Source organism: Aythya ferina (genome assembly GCF_964211825.1).
Source record: "Aythya ferina genome assembly, chromosome: Z".
Classification (NCBI taxonomy): Eukaryota; Metazoa; Chordata; class Aves; order Anseriformes; family Anatidae; genus Aythya; species Aythya ferina.
Genome location: NC_140299.1, coordinates 77,460,385 through 77,475,262, shown reverse-complemented (window position 1 = coordinate 77,475,262; position 14,878 = coordinate 77,460,385). Strand labels below are relative to the sequence as shown.

Genomic DNA, 14,878 nt, shown 5'->3' with positions numbered 1-14,878 from the left:
CCAGAGTAAAAACTGAGCAGAGAGTGTAAAGAGGATAACGACGCAGTTGCCGTTAGTAGGAGGAACAAAACTGAAACCTAGCTTTTTTTTTTTTTTTTCCCTACTAAGAAAACTGTAAAATCCTTTATATTAAGGAGCATTCAGTTTCCAATGGGTAGATCAGTCAGTGTCCTGAACAATAATCAGTTTCTGAATTGCCAAACTTCGAACTGCTAAGCTCCACTACATATACTCGACTGTGTGCAGGCTAATATAGGGTGAGAGGTGATAGATTTTAAGGACAGTGCTTCATTTTTTGAGGGAAGAGTTGTGACCTTGCTGAAAGAGCTGTGTATAAATGGAATTATTCATGGTGTAAGGAAACCTTGGCTGTCCCTGCAGTAGCGAAGAATAGCAAGCTGCAGGCTTGCTTTTTCCTTTTTGTCTCAGCATTCTCTGTCGCCTGTCCCAGTGATAAATAAACTTTTTATATCTGTGAGCTTGAACAGTAAAACTGATTCCTGGTAAAGAGTGTTGTTGTTACGTGTTTTAGATCCTATCTTTTTAATTGAAGTTTGGTGAGACTGACAGGAGTGTTTGAGAGGAGGCAAAAGTCTTTCTGCAGAGCATCTTCAGGTGCTGTTAGCACATCAGCAAATCAACCCACGTGCACCAGGACCGTGAGTGGAATTGGTGGGAGAAATCTGGAGCTTCCTTGCTGGATCGGGACCAAACACTGGGGAAAAAAAAAAAAAACTCCTTTTGAGCAGCACTTTTTAAGGGTGAGGGCATGGATGGAAAAAATAAATGAAGGCGCGAAGCTGGGAGAACTCGAAACTGTTCCCAAAACCTGCTTTGCATGCAAGGGTGGCTGTGTGCAGAGCAGGAAAACACGGGAGGAGCCGCAGCCAGCCCTGCCCTGCCCTACACGGACACCGGGGCCGTGCCGAGCCGTGCCCGGGAGCACGGGGCCGACAGCGAGCAGAGCAAGGGGGATTTGGGGGAGATTTGGGGGAGATCTGGGGGGGCTGGCCGCCTTCTGCACCACCAGGGAGGCGGGACAGGTATCGGGGAGCAGCCACATGCTGAAAGCTTTGGGTTTTTTCTCATTTTGGTGGTGTGTTTTTTTTGCTTTAATGACGAGGCGGGTTTTGTTTCTCCAGGTGGGTTACCTGCTGGCGGGGAAGGGGCGCTGTCCACGCGGGCACGCCCGGTTAAAAGGGGGAGAAAGCGAACAAAGCAGGGGGAAGGGAAGATGGAGGAAGCCGAAGAGGATGACATGGCATGCGGGGACTTGGGAAACGGGCTGGGGAGAAGACCTGGAGCTGCTGCATACGAAGGGGAGGACGCGCAAAGCTATCCGTCCAGATCCAGGAAGGGGTCTGGAAAGGCTTGCAGAAGTTTCCTGTCAACGAAGAGAGTGGAAGAAAACGAAGCTGCTCTTCCCTGCTCCAAGAGGAACAGCGTTTACGACGGATCATCCAAAACCCCCGTTACTGGTTTGACCCAACAAAAGAGCTCCGGTAAGGCTAATTCGGAGTCGATTATTCACCCTGAGGAAATTATGCACCTTGGCAAAATGGGGCAGCCGAGCTACTTCACGAGGCATCATCAAATTTAGCGTGAACTGCTTGCCAAAACCCTCTGAAGCTGCAGAGGATGCCAGGCACATGTTCAGCACGTGCCTCCTGGGGTCTGCCACTGCGTGGCCCTCAAGTCTTGTCCTGTCAGGGCCGTGAACAGGGCACGGAGGAGATACTCGGTGTAACCAAGGCAGCGAAGTCATCTCTGCCCCAAGCTCTTCCTCCCGAAATGGCCTTCCAGCCGCTAGGGCTGTGGTCCTACTTAGTGTGAAACAGCCCTTCCTGGTATTTAGTTTTGCCTTTGAAAGTGACAACCTGTGGTAAAGAGCAGCTTCATTTTTCTCTACACACATACATACACGTGTGTGTGTATATATATTATTATTAGATTTAATATACATGTATGTATATGTGTATATGTATGTATATCCATTATACACATATATATGTATATGTAAGTATATTAATTTTAATGGATTTGTTTGGATTTCTGATCTGAATGTATCTTCCCAGAGACTGCATCCAAAATTTAGGGCTAAATATTCAAAATCCTGTTTGTTATTTAGTTGAAATTTATGAACTGGCATAGTTTTAAGGTTAAGAAGGTCCTGTACATCTCTGCTATCTCAGTGTTGGCATTCACTTTTTCTTGTGAAGAAGTGCTGCTTTAAATAAAATCAGGTACAGGCAGTGATGTTCTTTACACTTTCGCTTCCCTGCTTTGCATTTTTAGTGCTTTGACTGAAGTATTTCCATAACACTTGCTTATTTCTCTCCTTTGCAGCAAGTCCACACTATCTTCTCTACGCACTGCAGTAAACTAAGCCATGTAGTTTTATTCTCTGTAGGTTTTAGTAGTGTCAGTGAGAAGATGTTACAAGAGCAACGTAATTCCAGTTGGTCTCACTGTACTCCTGTCAGTGCTCCTGCTGTCTTGGGCCTAGGTTGTTCACCTAGATTGTCCACACAGCGCTATCCCGGAAAGCACGACTAAATCCCACATGAATGTGACTTGGATTTAGCAGGAGGCTGCATGTTAATATAGTTCTGTGCTGCTCAGTTTAAGGAAAAATGGTGCCAATAGGAACCACTAGTTTAGATAAACACTGAATCCTGCAGAGTAGACCACTGTACTTCATCTCAGTATCTTAAACATTGGCCTGACTTCTGAATTGCACTAGCTACTGTAGTGTCAGGTGCAGCTGAAGAATAGTTTCAATTTAAAAGGAATCTAAAAAATTAAATTATTTTGGGAGGAGAGATCACAAGTTTGTTTTTATTTCTAAATGCAAATTTTAACCTTGAAATTGACCTTATTTTAGATTTCTCTATGATTTTTATTTTTTTCCATTTGGCTTCTTTAACCATGGAACAATGTTTGAGTTTAGGATTTATGTATTTCTTAGATCTGCTTATTAGCTCCAGGAGGAAAAAAAAAAAAAAAAGAAAATCATCTCTGCATGTTTCCTGTTTTCAGGTTAAAGCAAATTCTCGTGTTTTCTTTTGTAACTGTTTTAGTATCTCATATTCTGGTATCTCCTATCAATCTTACAGAATCCAGTACTGAAATGTCAAATGAAGAACTGAAGCAACAACTTCGAGAAGCTCTAGAGGTTAGTAACACTGCCAGGTATGCTGTTCTTGAAATCTGCATTTCATTTTAATGTATCGAAGTAAAGCACAGTGTTACTTTGGCAGATGTTTGCGTGGTCAGAATCTTGGATGGAATCGGGTTCTTGAAACTCATGTACTACTTGGAAGCCTAATTCAATTTTATGCTAGGGAATCGTAGTGTGTGATGCAGTTTATACTCTGGATTTTTAGGGGGAAAAAGTATTTTTAAAGGTGTAGAGAATATTAGAGGGATTGTGTTCCTTTTCTAGCAGTTTTTCGTTTTTATTGAGGTTTGTGCCTGAAAATCTGAAGAGTAAACTGGATAGTCTTTGGCTTTTTAATATACATTTTTACCAAAAGCTAGTCAACTCCTATGTTTTTAATTTTACTGCAGATAATTGTGTTGGTATCAGTACAGACAGAAATACCAGAGTGATCTCAGCTGTAAAAACATATACTTCACCTTTACTGTATTCTTTCACCTCAAAATACCTCATGATATGGCACTTTTAAGCTGCCTTTAAGCTGTCCTACAAAGAACCTGTACTGCAGAGCAACTTAAAATGTCCAGGAACCTTACTAATTTTCAATACAATGAAGGTAATAAATTGGCACTGCCCACAGATATAATCCCAGTATCAACTGCTGAAATACTAGAAGACCTATGAAAGATGTTTTGGATAGCCACAGATGAACAATCAAGGGACCTACATACAGGTTAAGCAAAAATCACTATACGAAGTAGTGAATTTTCTTTGACCTCTTGAAAATTGAAAAACCACCTTCTTCTAAAGGGAGGAATGTTGCTTAAAGGCATGACTGGATCAGGAATGTATCTCATTTTAGCTGTTCTTTTGTTTTGGACAGGTAATGTAACAGATAGTCCTGGTATGATATCCATTCTATAGAGTACAGATATTTTGTATAATATTTCATAATACGTCATATTATAAATATATAATAAGTCCTAAGTGCTATTAATGTTTATAGTATATTTTCTTTCTGCTGCATGTATAAAGAAATTTATTCCGTTTGCTCACTTAATGTAAATGCTCTAGGCCTATGTTGGTATATACAACTTCTTTAGCAAGGCAGAACTGCAATATTTAGTGCTTTGTTTTGTTTTCCTGAATACACTGGAAGAGAAGAGAACGAAAAATCGCAAGTATTATTCTTTAAGGATTTTGCGCTAGCACGTGCTGTTAACATTTCATCACAAGCAAGCTATTAGAAAAGAATCGAAGAGGATAAAAACAGAATGAGAGGTTTTTTTTTGGAGGGAAGGCAAATTTACATTGCTGTTATACTTGAGTTTTTAACAGGATTATTTTGACTTTTACCTAGTGTGCCTGTTTTATTTTGCTTCAGGAAGTTGAAATTTTGAAAGTTGAGCTTGAAGCTTCTCAAAGACAGCTTGAAGGAAAAGAAGAAGCCCTAAGAATTCTGCAGAGCATGGTAGGAGTTGTTCAGAAATTTTCTGCTTACCTTGTAGTAAAGGAAAAATAAATAAATAAATAAATCTTTCTGCCTCTCTTCATTAAATCCTGCAAAACTTAAAGTCTTCCTAGGGCTATATGGTAAAAACGTTGAGTCTGCAAGTCTGCACAGACTAGGCCCTTACAATTTACTACTTTTTCTGCATGAAATCATCACAGTTACTTAAGAAGACTTTACTGCTGTAGCAAATTCTCAGTAACTTATCCTTGAGGATTCCAGGATTGTTATATTTTATTCACTGTCATAATGCATGGTGTTGAAATCAACTGCATACTTGCATAATCCGTTTATAGTTCTGCAGGTTCTACCCTCAGACACTTGTAATAAGTCAAACCTAGATCAAGGTATAGGTATGTTGTAACCACATTTTCTGAGAGCTGATTTTGTGGACAGTCCTTGCAGACATGATCTCTTTCTAAGTCATGTGCTGTTCTTCAGTAAGAGCCTAGGGGATTGAAACACAAGTTTGTTATGCTGTGTAGCTATTTAGTATCTTAAAATTAGAACCCATGGGGACTTATAAGGTAATTGCTGATGTTTGAAATTCAACACACTCTTGGTTAACCAAGAGCATGGACTTGTATTGATGTACAACTGAATATTGGGCCTTATTTAATTACAGTATTTGACAGTTGTGCCTTTTTATTTTTTTTTTAGGCAGTATTTAATAAAGCCACTAGTCATACAAAAGCAATGCTTCAAAAAACTGAGGAAGAAAAGAGAACTTTAGAAAAGGTAAGGGTGCAGGTTTCCTTTAAACTGGCACAAAATCATAGAAGTTCATCACTTATCACAATAAGGGGTGATCATGCTGTTTATTTAAATCTATCGCAATCTGCCATTAGCTCATTTTTTTTCCCCCAACTATTCTATTTTTAAGTGGAAAGGTAAAATGTCAATGTATCACTCTTGATCTAGATGTTTTCCAGCTACACTGTGTACAAATAATAACTGCGAGATACTGGAAATATGTTTGTGTTTTCAATTGGTCTGTGTTGTGAGATTCACAGTTGTTGGTACTGAGTTGTATTATTTCTGAGTTAACCTTGATCTTCCAAACAAGTCTAAGAAATGAATACCCTATTTTAATTGGGAAGATGAGGAGGAGGAACGCTTTGAGCTACTTCATTAAACGGAGTTCTATTTCTCTTTCTATGTGGCCTTTCCACAGAACAGTAATGGAAGAGGGAAACGTGACAGCATGGGTTTGCTTTTGTCATAAGCCAGTACAAGCATTAGCGCGTTCAGCATGGTCTGGAACAAATAGGTTAGTGACGCAGAAACTCATTGTTGTCTGCTGCCAAATTTATTTTAAAAGACATAGATTGTAGTTACTGTTGGTCACCTTAGTCTCTGTCAGTGCCAAATACAGCACCAGCTGTTCCATTTCTTCCTTCCATTCTGAGGATTATAACGAACTTCTGCTGGTTTGTTTCGTCTCTACAGGAAATAAATATTTTGCAATGGGAAATTGAATTTGATCAGGATAGATTTAAAAACATAGAAGATACATGGACAGAAAAATATGACAGGTATTTAACTTATGCTGTGTTTCTTTATTCTTTCTATTTTTTTTTTTTAAACTGCATTTTATGCTATATGTCATCTTCATCTCGTTCCAAGTTTGCTTCATCAGGTCTTCTGGTCCTGGTGGTGGGTTTGTTTGTTTTGTTTTGTTTGTTTTGTTTGTTGTTTTTTCTTTCAAAATTTCCTTCACAATTTGGGAAGATGAATTTAATTTTCATGTTAGTCAGATATGTATTTTTCAGTTACAACTACTAAAATTAATAAGCCTCAATTCTTTAGCTGGCTAAAGTCTTTTAGGCTGGCTTTGCTAGGTTCAGTTTTCATTTTCATCCTTTTACTTTATTATGTTAGCTAGCAGGAACCAGACTGTCTCTGTTTACTTTAAGTGTAAATGAGGCATGGAAAATAATGGTATGTGCTTGCTTGTGGAAATATCGTTTGCTGGTTAATCATTGTTTTACTTTCTTGCGTTGTAGGTATGAGACTAAGTACAGGTAAAATTCAATGCTTTTGAGAGAGGCAGATCAACTGGTTCTTTGTTTAAGTAAGAATTATTCTGGGTGGACTGAAGGTATAGATAGGCAAGCAGAAGAAGCCAGAGGCACTAAACTAATAATGAAATAACAGACATTGAAAAAGTGACCAACAGCCTCACTTATTTAAATGTGCATATAGTATGTCTGACCTCTAGACATCAGAGTTATAATTATTTTAGTGGAATTTTTTATTTAAAACTTTCATACTTAGAATCAAAGAAAATACAAACAAACAAACAAAAAAAACTATTAATTTGTAAGAAGAGTTTTGCTAAGATTTTGTATCTTGTTCACCTCTTAACATAGTTGCAATGTCAAGGAATCCTTTCTGAAAAACCACTTGGCTTTGTGGACTCAGGAAAGTTGCAAGAGGTGTGAGATAGCTGTGAGTAACAAACTTACTGTTAATTGTTGGAAGCTAGAGACTGAGCTTCAGAAAGCTGCAAGCTATGAGCTAAAGACATGAACTGCAGCCTCTGCAAAAAGGTTTTCAGATATCTGATACACTAGGATGAGAATAATGTGTATTTCCCTTTCTTTATTCAAAGGAAATACTCCAAGTTATTATTTAGCTTTAAACAAAAACATGAAGTCACAGTATGCTGCATTTACTGGCAGCTGAAGAGATACACCAAAAATTGTATACTGCTGTAACATTTAGGACTTCAGATTTCCTGGAAGCATATCCTGTTGAATAGAAAAATGGCAAAATGCATTATAAATGTCTGTTGAATGTTCTCAGTTTGCAATGCTGAAAAGTATAGCTGTTCTTTGCAAGAGTATTATGACTACAGGAAGTTTACTTTCTAAAATTGAGACCCAAGCCATATTGTCATATGTCCAATAACAATTTCCTGTTTTCAAGGAAGCAAGAGATTGCTAGCAAGTGTTTCAGAGGCTTACAATACAAATTTTATTGAGTTTCTAATGGTAATTATGATTTTTATGAGTTTCTAATGGTACCTAAACACATCTCTTGTTAAGCTCTGAAGTTTGGGGCATGATGTGCTTTCATGCAAATGATTTTTTTTATTGCCTTTTTTTTTTTTTTTTTTTAACTTTCACTTGAGCACACACGGACACAATTAAATTGGTTGTGGGTGTGGTTTTATTATAAAGGTCAGCCTGTTTGAACAGTGTGTGTTATCTGGATTGTAGAGAAACCTCCACATGAATGCAGAGATTCTTGCTCTTGCTCCTGCAGAGCCAACTGCAGCCTGAATAACTGGGAGTGACCCTGCAGAAGCCGGTGTGGCATAGCCTGACTTCTTAGCCTGGGTTCAGCGCCAGTCATACCAAGCCTACGCAGAGTCCCTCAGGTGTGCTGTGGTCACCAGCCCCTGTGCAATCTGTACTGTGCATTGTTAAGAATATTTAGTTATTTTCCTCTGCTTGACCAGGCAGAGGGGAGCTAATTAGTTTTTAATGAGAATCTCCCATCAAAAAATGCTGGGTATGTAAAATGTCATTCTTGCCTATTTTTTTCAGAAAGCTGGCTAAAGATAATTTCAGGTAGTTTACTGGCCCTGACTAGCAGATTCAGACCTAGCAACATGCCACTTATTATATTTAGATATTATTACAGAAAAATAGTAGATTTTTTTTCCTTAAAAAATTACAAGCGAGGAAAGTGATGATATATATGTGTAAGACCTTCTCAAACTGAACACTCAACTATTTTCAATTTTCATTTTTTTCTCTATTATTTTTAGTAATCCTAATTTTAATTTGTAGAAATAGTAGATATATTTTAACCTGCTAATATTTTTTTTTCTCTTCATTTAATTTCCCATTTTGTTAAATATTCATTTCAAAGATGATACAGCCTTTTTCTAAATTCTGCAGGATATATTGTGAAAACGCAGCTCTTAAAGAAGCATTGAAACTGAGAACTGAGGAAGTTAAAACTCTTAAGTCTGAAAATGCAAGTAAGCCATCAGCCACTGTTCCTCTTACTATATTGTTGCTCTGGAATAACTCAGAAGTTAACTATGAATAAAGCTTTCCATCAGGACAAGTCTCTTTTTACTGACAACTGGTATTAGTGGATATGCAGCAAATCTCTTTAAATAGACAAGTACTGTTTGTTACTCTTTTCACATTGTCACTCTAACTGGAAAAAACATATTAAATGATAGGAAAAGTCAGGGTGGATGTAGCATAAAAAGTAGATCGGGTCTGAAAGAAACAGACCCATCTTATCTCACTGGCTTGGTGACACAGTGGGTGTGGAGGGAAACAACCTCTTGTGTTGCTGTTCATGATCCGTAAGGAGGGAGCAACAGGCCAGGAAAGCCACGGAATGCTTCAGCTACAATTAAAGTCATTACTGGAGATACACACTTCTAATGTCTCTAGATTCCTATAGCAAAAACTTTGAGGTATTCAGCTTGTCAACTTTATAATGGAGTTTTCCAAACTGTATGATATGCCCATGCTGGGTTGGGTCATACATCTCACACATCTAAAGCTCCTTTCCCTTATTTTTGGTTTCAAAAAAAAAAAAAAAAAAAAAAAAAAAAAAGTCTGCTGCCTTAGTTGTAAGTGGAAAAAAGACATGAGCACATAATGGAAAAGTAATATTTGAGACCATATCTCTGTAAATGGCTCATCAGCTCTAGGAAAAGACAGAATTAAAAACAAGTGGGATCTGAGTTTGTACATCTACGTGGTCTCATCGTATTCCCCAGATGCTTATACAATAAAACTGCTTCATTTGGCTCTAGTTGAAAACTATGAAAATAAGAAAATCAGAACAGCAGACTTTTCAATTATTTTCCTCCTTTATTTCATAGTCCTGAATCAGCAGTGCTTGGAATTTCTTGCAATGCTGGATGTGAACAAACAGAAGGTTGTTCAGGAAAACATGTCCCTGAACAGAAGCGACATCACAGATATTACTGGTCTTGAAGTAAGTACGAACTGTGTTTTTCAAAATGGCTGGTTCAAAGGTGTGCAAAAATCTGCATTCTAAACTTTCTTCCTTTACAATATAAAAAGCAGGCTCTAGGATACAATGCATTTATTAACCTTTCCAAAAGTGCTCAGGCTGGCAAGAGCACAGTGTAGGACTTTATTTCTTTGATACCTGCTTCAAGGTGAAAGCTGGAGGGGAGCAGTGTTTACAGGGATGTATTGACACAGATTTACCGGAATGCAGTTGTGGCTCTTCTCATGTATAAGCACACTACTGTTTCACCTTGATTTTCTTGAGCATTGCTTTGCAGATAAGTACTGAACAGAAGACTTTTAAAGCCCACCTCCTCTGCTGCCTTTGTAGCAGTGAGTTCAGATTGGAACACCTAACGGGCATATTTAGATTCACAAAAAGTACATTAGTGTCAGATATGAGATTAGTGCTGAAAAATACACTTGACATGCGTCATTGTGAGTTAAAAGAAATCATGCCTGAATCTTTGTAGCATGGTTCCCCTGACCCTTACATTCCCTCTGTAGCTTCAGAATGTTTTTTGCTAAGTCATTTGGCATCTCCTGCATTGTGGTGTGTTCATTGATACTTAACTGGTGATTTGTTTTGGATTTTAAGCTGGCAGTTCTTGGAGCCTGCACCTGCAATACTTCTGGGGGGCAACCTTGTTCCTGTGCTAAAATGGCAGCTGTCACTCGAAAACAACTTCTTCATCTCAAGCAAGAGGTAATGCTGCTTGACTTAGATATAAACAAGTAGAGAGGTCAGAAAAACAAATGTGCTAAAAAAAAAATAATATCCTTACACAAACTGATGTGTTTTAAAACAAGAATGCATCCCAGAAATAATGTTTGTTTGTGATGCCTTGATTGTTGCTAATATAAAACTGTGATTATGATTTTTAAAATCTACTAGTAAAAAAAGTAAATCTTGTTCAGTTTTCTTCCACTCGTATTTTTAATATGAAAATATACACACTCAAAATGTATTACACTCTGTAAATGTGTACACAATGTGAGTGTGGACTTCCACTGAAAAGGATAATTTCCTCTTCCCTTTCCTGTCAGTGCATTCCACCCCATTACACCACTCCCTTGCGTTGACATCAGCATTCAAACAACTGCTCATCTAGCTAGGTCACGGTGTAATTACATCACAAATAAAGAAATAAAATTATTTTCAAGCCCTTAAAGTTTTAGTAAATTTTATTTTTATTTTTTAAAATTTTAAATTTAGTAAATCTATATTTTTAGAAAGAAGAATTTTTCTTCTGATTTGTATTTGAACCTGCAAGTGTGGTAACCTTACTCACTGTCCTAGTGCAGAAGTTCCCACTGACATACGGATTTTAAAAATAAGTGGAGCAAAATAGAATAGTTCCAGCTGGAAGGAACCTCCAAAGACTGAGTCCAACCACCAGACTACATTGGGGCTGACCCCAAATTAAAACTTATCAGTAAGAGCATTGTCCAGATGCCTCTTAGACAGGCATGAGGCATCAACCACCTCTTTAATACTTTTCATACCTCTTTTGTATCAGGGTTATTATGCATTTTTGTTTTTTTATTTTATTTTTATTTTTATTTTGCTGATCTGCATACTGGTACAGAACAAGCTGGTCTGCATGTGCAGAGATAAGTAGGCACCACCAGCAGCATAGCTAATGCAGTGTGTAGGTGGTGTCAGGTACATGCGTAGAAAAGGGTACGGACTTAAATACACACTTCAAAACATATCTCTTTATGTAACAAGAAACCATTTAGTCTGGTTTTATACTACTTCCCCAATTAGATATATGTAAAATTTGCCTGGTTGCTCATCAGTACCCTTTTATGGTCACAGGTCTGCCTTGGGAACCACTGTGGTGGCCTGGTAATATGAAAGTGCTGAACTGCATTAGTGGCTTTAGTCTGCCTCTTAACTTACATTTTAAATCCATGATTGCTTCCAAATTGCTTAATATACTTCACATTTTCTCTTAATCAAAAACAGATCGAACTTCTGAAGAAGAGTAAAGATGAAGCTTATATAATGGCAGATGCCTTCAGAATTGCATTCGAACAGCAGTTAATGCAGCGAAAGGACCAAGCTCAGAGGCTTGCGGAAGTGATAAAGATTAAAAAGGGAACAAAATTTATAAACTGGAAACGTCTGAAAGAGGATGGTAACTGGGCATGTTATGTATCAGTAACAGTCAAATAGAAAAGAAGTCAGTTGACAAAGGGGCACAGGCAGCCTTTTATTGCATCAAGTACACAGTTGTAGTTTAATTGCTTACTGAGACTTCTGAACCCCAGAAAAAAGGAACAATGTGAAAACCATAAATACGCTAAGCAGTGCAGCACATTGTTCACAAACTACTACCAGAAGTTTCTCATGTAATGCAGGATGTCTGGGTATAGGTGGACTATTATAGTAATCATAAAACAAAAACTACAGTAGGATGTTGGTATTACTAGTCTACCTTTTAATGTAGCCTTTCTTATTACATGCTCGTGAACTAAATTATCTGAGTTAAATCATGCTAGAATAAATAAACTTATCCAGGATGACAATAATATTCTAGATATTAAAGATCTCATGAAAACAGCACAAAAGAAAGGTAGCATCTGGAAAGTTTAGCCTGTCTGTTCAAGATGTTATCAACATTTTTATTTATTTTTTATTATATGTAAGACTTAGGGAAGGAGAAGTGCAAAAAGATATCTACCGAGCCTTTTCTGAAATACTGAATACAATTATTTTTAAATTTTCAGTTTTTCATTACATATTTCCTTTCACTAGTATTTCTTCTTCTACTACTACATGTACACTACTACTACATTAGCATGATGATCCATGAATTACAAATCCCTTTGTAAAAGAGGAAGACTTGTCATTATCCTTTTCTTTTTAAGGAAAAGCATAAAGAGAAATATTTAAATATTTATTTCATGGTCAATACCATAGAATTGAGGAGTAGAATGCATTTCAGGATGTATTTGTGTTAGCTATTGACCTGTAATGTGCCAGGTTTATAAGTTTTGTGGGTCTTCTGGATTCCTTGGGCACCCCAGGAAGCAAGACAGGATACGTCTTCAGTGTCTGTTTCCCTTTTACCGATGTCATTATTATGAAGCTCTATAGTGTGATACCAGCATTTTGTAATTTTAATGTATTTTAATCTTTTTATAAATCTTACAAATTTAACAAGTTGTGCTAAAGAAATGTATTTTTTTAGGCTACCAACTGCTTAAAAACACATTACCATGAATTGCCATTTAGTTAGAACCAAAGTTTAATTTTCATATGGCAAAAAGAACTTTTATTTTCAATTTGCCCAAAGTCAAAGATGAAAAGTCCATTTAGTCTTTAAGAGACAGCAAGGGTGGTGCTGCACGCAAATAACTTGCCGTATTATGTACAGTACCAGCTGTAGCTTGCAGTGCCCTTTTAGAGACGTTGCTTGGAGTTCAGCTTTATGCATGCCCATTTTGTCCCAAAGCAGCTTTTCTCTTAAGCATTTCCATAATTTATATACTTTTCCTTAGGGTCTGTCAAGTTACAAGGGAACAAGAATAATCTCGGACAGAAATTATCGAGCCTGCTCTCATCAGACATGGACAGTAGGAAAGTTGAAGAACTAGACAACCCTCATGAGATCCTGAAGATATTAATAGATTTGGTTAGTTTTTTTGTTTTATTTAATAGTCAGCACGATTCCCTAGAACAAACGTAATTGTTGATTTACACGGATTGCCTTGTTCTTACAACTTCTTTCCTCTCTTTCTGTTTTAAATCAACATGCAGATAAACGACAAAGAGGAGGCCTTGGCTCATCAGAGGAAGGTCAGTTACATGCTAGCCCGTGCCATGGAGCTTAAGGAGAAGGCTTGGGCAGAAGGTACAGACGGACACCAAGGCAAAGCAGGGCAGCCCCTGGGGCCGTCGGGACCCTGACCCCTGGGCTGCCACAATGTCATCACCCAGCATGGACTTTTGTCAGCTTCTGAGTGAAACAGATTCACAAAGTGCTTTGGGAACCGCACTCCTGGCCCTCAGAGACTGCGCCCCATGAAGAACGCGGCTCGTGAGGAACCGCTGTCCTTCCAATACAGGCGTCAGGCGAATAAAAATGAAGTTTTGCTTTTTTTATATACGGATGTTGTGTCTTTTTTTTTTTTATTTAACACAGATGATGTGTCTTTGTTTGTTTGTTTTTTAAACACGGATGTTACGGACTAAGTAAAAAAAAATAAAATAAACCCCGCAACACAGATGCACTCCCCCTCGCCGGGCGGGGGCGCAGGCGCCATCTCGGCGCTGCCCCGCGCCTGCGCTCCGCAGCCCCACAAGATGGCGGCCGCCGCCGCCGCCAGGGGCGGGACCCGCACATGCGCCCAGCGGCCGCGCAAACAAGGGGCGCCGCCGTCCCGGAGCCGCCGCCCGTGAGGTGAGGGCTGAGGGGAAGGGGGGAGGCTCTCGCCCGTCGTCTGTCGCCGTGTCGGGGCTCTCCTGGTGGGCGGTGGGTGCCTCGTCCCTTTGCTTCCCCCGGCCGTAAGCGCGTCCTGAGCGGTGGCGAAGGGAGCGAGGGGCTCCCTTCATCGGTGAGGGCAGGCTCCGGGGCGCCCAGGTGTGGTATTTTGGGGAAACGGAGCAAAAACCCTCGGTCTGTGTCGGTGTGGGGTGCGGCTCGCAGGCTGTGCGGTCCCCTTGCTGCTCAGGGGGATGAGGTGCTCGCATTCAGTGGTATCCGTGCTGCTGTTCCCTTGCCTTAGCTACAGGATGCTGAATATAATGGTTATAATGCTCTGGTTGAGGCATGAAGTGATTTAAGGCTTCTGGATAAACTGGTAAACATTGTCAGTCTGTATTCAGATGCAAACTACAGCGGTAGAGAAGTGGTTATTAGCGTGCTTAGGAGAAATGTCCAGATGCTATGAGCGTCTGCTGCTTAGGTCGTCCAGTACCTCTAATCTGATCGTTAATCACGCCAACCAGAAAATATGAGTGTGCTGGGAGAGCACTGATTTCCTTTGTCTGGAGGATGATACTTCAGACCTGATGTAATAGCCATCACGTTCTCATGACTCAGTTTCTACAGCTAAATAATAAAAGCTGATACAGCCAATAGCGGTGGCATTGTGTGCAGCGTGTGAGAGATGTGTTTGTTCAGTTGGGCAAGTGGATTCTTCAGCTGCGCTGGTGCCGCTGATGTGCTATAGAGCACTGCT

At 39.2% G+C, this 14,878-nt stretch overlaps 2 protein-coding genes across 6 annotated transcripts in view; both read left to right on the top strand.

Moving 5' to 3' along the window:
- Positions 1-8: 8 nt before the first annotated feature.
- Positions 9-13,799, top strand: CCDC125 (coiled-coil domain containing 125). 2 transcript variants are annotated; one of them, XM_084505169.1, is made up of 12 exons: positions 9-761; positions 1,143-1,502; positions 3,117-3,175; positions 4,545-4,631; positions 5,331-5,408; positions 6,120-6,205; positions 8,582-8,664; positions 9,532-9,647; positions 10,284-10,391; positions 11,658-11,829; positions 13,196-13,329; positions 13,455-13,799. In XM_084505169.1, exons 2-12 carry the CDS (start codon positions 1,235-1,237, stop codon positions 13,602-13,604), a joined length of 1,341 nt encoding a protein of 446 aa, XP_084361295.1. In that variant the 5' UTR covers positions 9-761; positions 1,143-1,234; the 3' UTR covers positions 13,605-13,799. The 2 variants fall into 2 exon arrangements, with proteins under 2 accessions (XP_084361295.1, XP_084361296.1); XM_084505170.1 differs by lacking the exons at positions 9-761; positions 1,143-1,502; positions 3,117-3,175 and adding an exon at positions 3,659-3,776.
- Positions 13,800-13,979: 180 nt separating this feature from the next.
- The window catches only part of ZFYVE16 (zinc finger FYVE-type containing 16), a 32,262-nt gene continuing 31,363 nt past the window's right edge, over positions 13,980-14,878 (top strand). For 2 of the 4 annotated variants that reach the window (XM_084505162.1, XM_084505160.1), the window contains exon 1: positions 13,980-14,097. The gene's annotated coding sequence lies outside the window, so the exon portion shown is untranslated. Of the gene's footprint in view, positions 14,098-14,144; positions 14,278-14,878 lie in introns of those variants that run through there. The other 2 variants (XM_084505163.1, XM_084505161.1) reach the window with 1 other exon arrangement.

Bases quoted from the DNA above. Each gene is read 5' to 3' on its own strand.
- CCDC125 (XM_084505169.1), top strand. From the start codon at position 1,235: ATGGAGGAAGCCGAAGAGGATGACATGGCATGCGGGGACTTGGGAAAC. The intron at 1,503-3,116 runs GTAAGGCTAATT...TCAATCTTACAG, and splicing joins GACCCAACAAAAGAGCTCCG to AATCCAGTACTGAAATGTCA. The intron at 4,632-5,330 runs GTAGGAGTTGTT...TTTTTTTTTTAG, and splicing joins TAAGAATTCTGCAGAGCATG to GCAGTATTTAATAAAGCCAC.